The sequence below is a fragment of the Harpegnathos saltator genome, unplaced genomic scaffold (genome assembly GCF_003227715.2).
Source record: "Harpegnathos saltator strain DR-91 unplaced genomic scaffold, Hsal_v8.6 scaffold56, whole genome shotgun sequence".
Lineage (NCBI taxonomy): Eukaryota > Metazoa > Arthropoda > Insecta > Hymenoptera > Formicidae > Harpegnathos > Harpegnathos saltator.
Genome location: NW_020230382.1, coordinates 1,038,187 through 1,047,871, shown reverse-complemented (window position 1 = coordinate 1,047,871; position 9,685 = coordinate 1,038,187). Strand labels below are relative to the sequence as shown.

Sequence of the window (9,685 nt, the reverse complement as noted above, 5' to 3'; positions counted from 1 at the left end):
CGCCGCTGGTGGGTCCCGCGACGACCGACCGGGAATTGCGCGCCACCTCGGCTAGAGGAAGATTCCTCATAGACGTCCGTTTGCTGAAGAGGATAAATCTGTTTTTCTGAACGTATATACGGCTATATACGCTTTCTGCCCTCCTCCTCCTCCTCCTCCTCCTTCACCGCCCTCCGTCACTCTCTCTCTCTCTCTCTCTCTCTATCTCTCCCTCTCTCTCTCTCTCTCTCTCTCTCTCTCACTTTCTCCGCATTTTACGTGCGTCGTGACGGTTACGTGAGAGATCACCTCGCGGGGCGCGAGCACAGTCTCACGACATCGACACGAACGAAGCCGCGCTCGCCTCGCCGATGGAGTTGTTGGCGATGCAATGATACATTCCAGTGTGCTCTTTGTTCAGCCGGGCCAATTGCATCCAGGACGTTCGCATGAGGGGCTCCGGACCCTCGCTCGTGTGTACCGTCGCGTCGTGCTCCTCTCCTGCGAATGCGACGCAACGGATAATTCGCCAAGCTCCGCGATACGTGACGCGTGAATTCTCGACGAGCGAAATCGCGAATTCACTCTTCGACGTGTCTCCCTGCCATTCGAGCCACGTGCGTGCGAAACAATCGCGTCGCGTAAAAAAAAGTCACGTAGCAACGCGTCGCGTCGCGCTCTACCTGGCAATTTCAGCACTCTCCTGCCGTCCGCCGAGTGAAATTCCCAGAAGATATCCGGCACGGGGAAGCCCTTCGCCTCGCAATTGAGCGCGACTCGTTGACCGAAAGGCGAGGCGACGTCCTCCAGAGGCGAAAGGATCCAAGGCCTGCTTTGACAAGGACCGAGGTGCTGCAGCCACAGCGAGGACAAGTTTCTGAGTTTCATCGCCTCCTCGTGCAGCGCGCACGGCGTCGCGTAAGTCTCATTATTGCTGCCACATGCGGGGGTCTGCTCCATGCAGACGCAGATGGCCTCCGGAGCGTCCTGCGCATAAAAGTTCGATCATTTCCGTTAATTGCACGAAGCACGGAGCTCGGCTCGACTCGCGCTCGACTCGAAGGATCTTCTTTCGTTGTGTTCTCTTCATTGTTTCGATACACCGCCCGGCACCCCCCCTCTCTCTCTCTCTCTCTCTCTCTCTCTCTCACACACACACACACACACACACTTTATGGACAAATGACTGTTATTTCATATTCTAAGTCATACCGAGAAAATAATTCTCCCGTTCCACTTCGGAGAAGTTAAATCGTTTGAAGTTGGTAATATGGTACTTGGCGCACCGGCACGTCTTTGCTATATCTCGGGCATTTCTATGGAACTATCGTACACACGGCTTTGTGTGAATGGACGTCGCGGATAGTTCACGCCGTTGTTGTGTTGTTGTTGTTGTTGTTGTTGCTGCCGCCGCCGCCACCACCACCGCCGTCGTCGTTAGTTTGCTCAACTAGGAATAATTCGCGACCGCATAAATAGTTCGAACAGCGAGTTAATTATTCTCTCAGCATTCGTACTCTCGATCGATTAATCTATCCCTCATTCGTATCGTACTCGGGAGCGTTTTATCGTTCAAGCGCGCACGAAGCGTGTCCGCATTCAAGTTTTGACAAGAATCTCAAGTTCGACGATAAATCACCTTCGCAAAAAGTGGCTTCATCGAGCCGCGCTCGTAAAACGAACCCTGACAGATTCCCATTGTCTGCCTTACTTTTCGTTTTTCTCATTTTATTAGCGCGCATGATCAGTATTCACGAGCGAAACGAGACGTTATCTCCCTCGACCATTTCCCTCGATTACGCTGTTTCGATTAGATTAACGTTTCGATCTTGTATCACGGTCTCTCCTTCCCGCGCGTACGTGTATCTGAGAACTGCTTGATTAGTATTCACGCGGACCCTCGCGCCGTCGGCTCCGGGAGCTTCTCTAACTTCTTCAAGTACGCTAGTACCCTACCTTAAGCTCATACGGAGTAAGAGTATTCTCTTATCCAGCTTTGTCCCGCCGCGTCCCTACCATAAACGGCCCGTCTGATTGTTTGATTGCGTGACGTGCGCGCGCGCGCGAATATCCTCAATGCGATCACGGCCCACGACGCGCGATAAGACGAAATTAGATGCGAAGAGACCAGCGGCGCGGGTCAGCGACCGTAAGTCGCAGCGGCAGCCGGGAGCTTTAAAGCCGCGATAGATCCGAGTCACCGGCAGCGCGCTGGATGGCTGATGTACGTTGATGTACGCGGCTCTCTTCGCGTTACATCGTTTGCGCAATGACGCGTGGCTGCCATTTTTGCGTTAAGCTAACCCAGAAAGCGGGAAATCGCATTACCGAGCTTGTTGCGAGACCGTGCGTGATCTGGTACGTGATCTCTCCTACTCTCTCTCTCTCTCTCTCTCTCTCTCTCTCTCTCTCTCTCTCTCTCTCTCTCTCTCTCTCTCTCTCTCTCTCTCTCCTACTCTCTCTCTCTCTCTCTCTCTCTCTCTCTCTTAAACCGAATTAGGGAAGCGAATTTATCACTTGCGGAGGTGATAAATGTCGCGCTCAATGACGCGCTTACGTTCGCAGTTCTCCGGAAGAAAAATTGGCTTTCACTGGGAAATTATAGCCGATTAGTCGTATTTTTGCGCAAATTGCGATGAAGATGAATAACTGTAAGCGGTGAAAAAAAAGAATGTAAGACGACCTTAAGACGTAAGGCGGTTATCGGAGGAGCGAAAAGAGCCGAAGAAGGTCGAGTTTAATGCGTGCTCGTGTCGTGTAATGTCATGACGTCGCGGTGACTTTTCCGCGACGTTGAAAATATGGCGGATTTTCTTATTCGGCCACGATGGGAACACGATGGGCGATGCGTGGTGTCTGTGTGTACCTTCTCCTCCTGTAGATCGGAGCGCAGCTCGCACAGATAATTCCTCGCGCAGTAACCGTCGTTGCGGTTCTTCGGAGATAGGAGAGGGATGCTCTCGTTCCAGCACGTTTCGCCATCGAGACGAGCACACAGACCACCCGGGCAGCATCCGCAAGGATCAGGCACCGAGCCCAGCAAACATTTCCCAGGGTTCTCTGGACACCTGTTTGCGACACGTTAAACGACAGCGAGACATTTCACGGCTAATCGCGGCGATTGGTCGATTCGAGAAAAGGTTCAGGTATTTATGCGTAAAAGGGGCCTCGCTGATTTAATTTATTTTGAAATATGTTGTTAGGGGGGAGTCTTTCCGAGTAGTTTCATATACATATATAAGGATCGGGCGCAAATAGCTTCGGAGATACAGGTTGAGAAAGGATAGAAATTCGTGTAGTTTCATTATTCTTCACGTTCCGAAAACTGTACTGTGATGAGACGGTCTCTAAGTGAATGCTGAATGTTCTTCGTCGAAAATATATGAAAAAATTCGAATATAAACAAACAGGCCCCCCCCACCTGCACCCTCCTTGACGGATGAAACTCGCTTCATACGGAAAGTCGTATTGCGTCACATGAGTTTGCGATTTTCCACGTGACGCAAGTTCGACCAGACGAGGGGGGGTGGGCCCAAGGCCCCCCTGCACCCCTTCGGTGTGTGTGTGTGTGTGTGTATGCTTCGGTGATTCATTACTTTGAATGAATTTTCATATTTACCACTTTCATCGTTTCTCAGCTTGTATCTCCGAAGCTATTTGCGTCCGACCCTTATAATATATATATTGTGTATATGAAACGACTCGGAAAGACTCCCCCAACAACATATTTAAAAATAAATTAAATCGGTGAGGGGGCTGCTTTTATGCATAAATACCAAAGTTTAATTTCCCCCGAGTATCACACTTTTCTATTTGTAAATCCGGAGGAGAAGTGGAACAATCGCGATCGATTTCGCAAAGAAGCATCTCCGAGACGCTAAATTTCTCTTTCTACGTACAAGCCACAGTCGCTGCGATCTTCGATTAATCAAGTTCCGTTTTACCTGCGCGAGTACCGCGCGCGCGCGCGTACCTGTAGTATCCGCAATCGATGCAGCCCTCCGGCTGCGCTTTCTCGGTGACGCTCTTATTTTCGACGCTTTCGGCAACGGCGGATGCGCCTCGTTGGAATGTCCCGCAGAACGCCAACGCCGACAAAAACGCGAGCGGAAACGCTCTCCGGCGCGTCATTTCGCAGACTGACAGAAAGCACAAGCGCGTCATCCGCGCCATGTCGCGCTCCGCCGTCGGGGGGGGTCGAAGGGGGAGTGCCGAGAGGCTCGAGTGTGCCGCATCGCGTGTATCGAAAAGATCCCCGGCCGATAATCAGCGCAGCGCGCGATACTTCAAAGGTCATTCTACAATACGTGTCGTAAGTTGTGAGCCGTAAGAACTGACCAATTACAGCCGATTATTTTTGTAATAATCGACTGTGATTCGCCAATTCTTACGGCTCACAACTTACGACACGTATTGTAGAATGACCTTAACGCGCTCTCGCGAACGCGCTGAGAATACACGCGGCTGTCGAACGACACGGGCGAGGGCTGATGGTCCCTCAACGAAATTCATCGAAGTGATTATCCCTCGTCCGCCGGAGCAGCCGGAGAAGTCGCTGGTGCATTTCGCACGAGTGCGGAAAACGCCGGCTTCAAACACCGCATGCGGCAATGTGAAATGATGTTTATTGCACAACGTACACACGATTTACATACAGTTACACGTTCGTTGGTCGACTATTTGTCTCGTCGCGCATCGTCGTTCCACGAATTCCACGCAGCGTAATTCACGCTGCACAATTGCGAGGTCCTGCGTGAGGCGCGTGGCGCGTGGCGCTTGACAGACGCCTGTAAATCGCCCGAGTTTTAACGCCGGCACGTCGCGGCTCGCGCTTATCCCGCAGCTTCGAGCTTGAGCGAAAAGTCACGCATCGAGTTCTCCCTCGAGTCGTTTCTTTCCGTCGTTTCCGCGCTATTCATCTCGTGCAACGTCACAGGCCCAAGCGTCCCCAGCAGATTCTCTTGGGCGATAAGTGACGACGGTGAAAGAGCAAGCCGGCGGACCAGGCGACCGCGACGACGATCAGGAGAGCGAAGGATATTATTAGCGCCATCGGGCTCGGCACTAGACTCGAATACCCGATACCGCCGAGATTAGAAAACACGTTGCAGCATGCGCTTCGGTTCTTCCCCTCGTGTGTGCGCGCGAACGCGCCCGACGCTCCCGCCGACGTACAGCTGTCACCTACCGGACGCACCACACCACGTGTCACATTGGTCCTTCGGTCACAACAAAAAGGTGCGAGTGAGTATCGGTGTGTAGCGCGCGCTCGTCGAATCGATCGAACTAGGCGGCCAAGTAAAGCTAAGAAAATCGCTACTCGAGTTTGCTCTCGACAGTGTCGAGAGAACGTACATACGTAGGAGATCGCGGATCTGCGGAGGGAACTTTGAAGCTGCCTGTATAATCGAGAAAAATCTTTACAAGCTGATGGGAAGGGAGGGGAGGAGGGGGGGGGGTACACTGACGTTGCTTTTTCCTACCACTCAAGTTGCAATTCGATTCGTGCAAGGTATCGCCTCGAGGTTAATACATACTGAATACGCGTCTACCAAATCGTCTATCGTCTCAGACGAGAGATCAGCGAGGAAGAGAGAGAGAGAGAGAGAGAGAGAGAGAGAGAGAGAGAGAGAGAGAAGGCACTGACGTCTCTTTTATCTTCTGTACGCATTTCAGCCCGCGCAATGCCGCCGAGAGTTGTCGCTCTAACGCGGAAGCTTCCTCGTACTCGTAATCGCGGAGTCAACAGAGCTTGCGCGTCGAGTACGCGGAATTTCACTCACGAGCCGTTCACTCCCATCACCGCCGATCGTCTCGCGAGGCGACCGAGCGGGCTGCCTTGATTTTACGCGGCGAAGAAACGACGCCGACCACGCTCGGTCGCGACGGACCGGCTGCTGAGCGATCGCTCGTTACCCGAGACGGCGCTTTCGTAACGTTCCATCGAATTACGCGAACTCCACGGGGTGAGCTCGCCGAGGACGCGCCGCCCCCGCGCCCCTTGTCGCTCTCGCGAGCTCCCGGTTCAACCGAGATGTTCACCGAGACACCTGCCGACTGCGCGACGCGAGCCCGCGGGCTGCCGTCGCCGCGAACGACGGCTCCTGCGGACGATAATTCATTCGGCGCCGATAAATCCTGCAGCCTCAGCCGCGCGGGCGATCCCGAGCGATGCGATAATCTCACGCGCACGAGATTCCGCAGGATGTTCCTGCCGACGGACGGGTGCACCCGGCGGAACGCGTAACGATCGGACGGAAGCTGAGCCGACGGCGACGGCGACGGCGGCGGCGACGGCGGCGGCGGCGGCGAAGCGCGTTGCGAATCCTCCGTGGACTTTTCGCCGGCGGCTTCCTCGAGGACCTCCGCCGTCGCGCTTTCGACGGCGTATTCTGCGCTCCGCTCGACCGGCGAGTCGCTCGACTCAGGACCGACGGGCCAGGAAGCGTTCGCCACGCTCGACGGCGAATCGAGCGATGTCCTCGACGTGGAATTCCCGACGGAGCCGTCGTCGCGACTGTCACCGACGCGTCCGGCTTGATCCTCGGATTCGACGCAGTCTGTCGCGCAACGATAGTCGTGGTCCGCTGTATCGCTCGTCTCCTCCCGCTCCTCGGCGCCGTCTCGTTCGCCACAGACAACGTCCTGGATCCCACGGCAACACTGACCTGTTCGCGGGCACGGTGAAGGTCCTTGACGTTCGTCGCAGGTGGTCAGCTTGCCGCATGCTGTCGGCGGCCGGCAAGCTGACGACCTCGTGGAAGCGGGCGAAGCGGCTCGGCAAGGTGGACACGAAGGACACGGGGAGCACGCTCGACAAGGATCGTTCCTCGTAACCTTCGTTGCAGCTGGTGGCCGACATTCGCTGAACGCGCACGGCGGATCGCAGGGTGGCGGCAGACACGACTGGTAACGCGTGCAGTCTCTGGGACACTTGGGACCGGCTGATGGGCGCTGGAAAGGCCGACAGAGGCGCGCGTTGGGACAGGTCCTCGTGGTCCTGGGGAATCTTCGCTCGCTAGGTGGACACGCGCATTCCGGACTGGACGGGCAGTCGCAGGTGCATTCTTTCGCGGCGCGCGCGTCCACCCGCACCGGCGGCGGGCAGTTGCAGCCGCGCGGCATCGGCTGGCACATGCAAGAGGGACCCGGGGACTCGTTGCAGCGGGGGCCGCAGCAACAGCCGTGCTTCTTCTTCAGGATCGGCCGCAGCGGCGAGTCGGCGTACGGCTGGCAGCAGGACGAGCGCTGAGGCGGCGAGTGGTCGTCGCTACATCGCGAAGGACGGCAGGATGAGCCGATCGACGACGTGTGATCCACATCGGGCGAGTCGTCGCAGCGGTTGGACGGATAGGTGCAGATGGGCGGCGGGCACCCACCGCCAGCTTCGCGTTTCGTGACGATTCGCTCGGCCGACGACGATTTATCCGCCGGTGTCATTTCCGATTTGCTCGCGCCGCCCGCGAGGCGACGGCTCCCGCAGCATCTCTGTCGAAGGGCGGAGAAAGGTTCGGCGACAGTTACAAAACGAGAGACATCGCAGCGATTCGCTCGATCGAGACGATCTGAGGGGCAGAGGGGGGCATCGTCGTTTAAAATATCGCTCGCGGTGGGACGCGGGGGACGGGGAGAATGCGAGAGCCACCGACGGTGGCGATGTGACGTCTCTAGTCCGGGCGAGCGTATAAAAAGGACTTGGGCGTATTAAAGCGCAGCAATTAGTGAGCCATTAAAGTTTGCGCAGAAATTACTCGGAGTCAACTTTACGGATTTTATCGAATAATTAACAAACTTGGGCTGCCCTCGCTATCACTGCCCGCTACCGTGCCACGCTAATTTACATAAATCGAGCGCGCCTGTACTAAACGCGCTCACGGCCGTTCTATCAGATTTAATTAAAGCGCGCGAAGAACGCCGAAAGGAGTGCTTAGCTGCGCTTTTGCGCCGTCTGTGCGCACCGGCACCGCTTCTGGATTCTATCAGCCTCTCGCTTGTTTCCTTGCTCGTTGGTTTGCGCGCTCATTGTTTGTACTCTCGAGAGCAAATGGAAACGTCTTTCTCTCTTCGTGTGTCTCAATTTAAAACATCCCAAAATTACTCGGACGGGCGTCTCTGATTAAATCAGAAAATCCCAACTTCCGTCTCGACGGCAACGTCGAAATCGATTCGCGGTTTTCACGAGGAAATAAACTCTTGATGTTTACTTTGTTACTTCCGTTAGTTTCACCGTTATCTCCTTCAATCACGATCAAATATATTTTGCTTCTACTTCCGCGTTGCGTGCAAAATAGAGAGAAATCGATGGAACCGAATTTCACTCGAAATCTCTCGCAAAATGTACAACAAGGCCAGGCCAGGAGAGAATATTTGTTAAAAGTTACCTCTGTTATGCGCGACTCGGACTCATAAAACGCAGTGGATTAAATCGGAATGCCCCGAAGCGAAACTGATTAGACGTGTCGTGTCTTTCTCGCGCCTTCACGGCCTATTTACCTCATCCATTTACCTATCGCTCTTCTCAGAGCAAATACATGCGAAATCTACTACCTCACAAGGCGGCCCTCAAGTGCTCTCTATTCTTGAAGGAATCTACCACGGTGTACCTGACAGTCCGACGAAGTTAGAGTGGTACCGGAACACCGGGGCGTCGGCGAAAGACACAGCCGGCACGGAGCGACGGTTCTGCTGCGATCGAAACACGCGTTGCGGCGTAAAATAAGAAAGTTCAATCATTCTCTCGATATTTCAACGAGCGGTACTCGCGATCAACGTTCGTGTCGCAGACCGCCCTCCCTCCCCCCTCCCCCCTTCAAGGAACAACGCGTCACAACGCTACACGGACAAGAGATTTTTACATAAACAAGCGATACGTCGTTGAAGCGTCGGCTCCAATTTTCTCGGAGCTATCGATAAATCTCAGCCGGGAACAATCGCGCGAGGAAAGAACATCGCGGAGAGAGAATGTTTTTCCGGAGGACTTGCACGAACGTTCTCGCGCGTACGCTCGCGCACGTGAGAGGCGAAATCGAGAGAGAGAGAGAGAGAGAGAGAGACTGCGTTTTGCCGTGTGCTTCAAGACAGAATATCAATATCTCTCCGCAAGCGCGAGACCGACCGACGTCATTGTTACTCGGAGAGTGAGAGGAAGGAAATGTAACATGTAGGACCGATGTAGGGACGCTCGTCCTTTTACGTTCTGTCACGGGAAGAACGACGGCATCGAGAGTCACTCTCCTCGCTCACCCTCGTCTCACTCTCGCTTTCCCTCCCTGTCGGTCGTCGAACTAGCGAGAGATATTACTTAATCGTCGTTGCATTCCCTACCACGCGGGTCGGCAGCTGCAGCACTTGCAAGTCCGTTGGCGTCCGTGGTCGCTCCATTGACGACGCAGCTCGGCAAAGTTGCTCAACCATCGGCAATTTGGTTTCGGCGGCGCGTTACTGTTCCACATTTCCTCCTCGGCGCATTGACATGGCCCAGGACACGCACCCGTCGCGGCGCTTCCGGTGAGCCGCAAGCCGCCGCAATCGTTGCCATCCAAGCATCCCGCGTTGCTCTGGCAATTACAGGACGGTATGCGCGCCTCGAAACAACCGTTCCTGCTGTCCGACGTGCGTCCGCTACCTGCGCGCAACAACATCGCGAATTCATCAGAAACGCTGACGATGAAGCCTGATCGCATTCCCGAGATGCATGACGGAAGAG

At 54.8% G+C, this 9,685-nt stretch overlaps 2 protein-coding genes across 2 annotated transcripts; both read right to left on the bottom strand.

Moving 5' to 3' along the window:
• Positions 1 to 162: 162 nt before the first annotated feature.
• LOC105185734 (insulin-like growth factor-binding protein-related protein 1) lies at positions 163 to 4,168 on the bottom strand. Its single transcript, XM_011145445.3, has 4 exons — positions 3,953 to 4,168; positions 2,846 to 3,047; positions 663 to 966; positions 163 to 480 (listed from the first exon to the last, which is right to left on the bottom strand). Exons 1-4 carry the CDS (start codon positions 4,150 to 4,152, stop codon positions 311 to 313), a joined length of 876 nt encoding a protein of 291 aa, XP_011143747.2. The 5' UTR covers positions 4,153 to 4,168; the 3' UTR covers positions 163 to 310.
• Positions 4,169 to 4,909: 741 nt separating this feature from the next.
• Positions 4,910 to 8,635, bottom strand: LOC105185735 (keratin-associated protein 16-1). The gene is made up of 3 exons (XM_025303619.1): positions 8,583 to 8,635; positions 6,648 to 7,467; positions 4,910 to 5,043 (listed from the first exon to the last, which is right to left on the bottom strand). The coding sequence occupies exons 2-3, from the start codon at positions 7,417 to 7,419 to the stop codon at positions 4,910 to 4,912; spliced, it is 906 nt and encodes a 301-aa protein (XP_025159404.1). The 5' UTR covers positions 7,420 to 7,467; positions 8,583 to 8,635.
• Between the last annotated feature and the right edge of the window lie 1,050 nt (positions 8,636 to 9,685).

What these genes read in the sequence shown, in the direction of transcription:
- LOC105185734 (XM_011145445.3), bottom strand. Translation starts at nt 4,152, where the DNA reads ATGGCGCGGATGACGCGCTTGTGCTTTCTGTCAGTCTGCGAAATGACG. An exon ending in ATCGATTGCGGATACTACAG is followed by an intron (nt 3,048 to 3,952) that starts GTACGCGCGCGC and finishes TGTCGCAAACAG; the next exon opens with GTGTCCAGAGAACCCTGGGA. An exon ending in CCGATCTACAGGAGGAGAAG is followed by an intron (nt 967 to 2,845) that starts GTACACACAGAC and finishes TTTTATGCGCAG; the next exon opens with GACGCTCCGGAGGCCATCTG.
- LOC105185735 (XM_025303619.1), bottom strand. Translation starts at nt 7,419, where the DNA reads ATGACACCGGCGGATAAATCGTCGTCGGCCGAGCGAATCGTCACGAAA. An exon ending in TTCACCGTGCCCGCGAACAG is followed by an intron (nt 5,044 to 6,647) that starts GTCAGTGTTGCC and finishes ATTCGAGTCTAG; the next exon opens with TGCCGAGCCCGATGGCGCTA.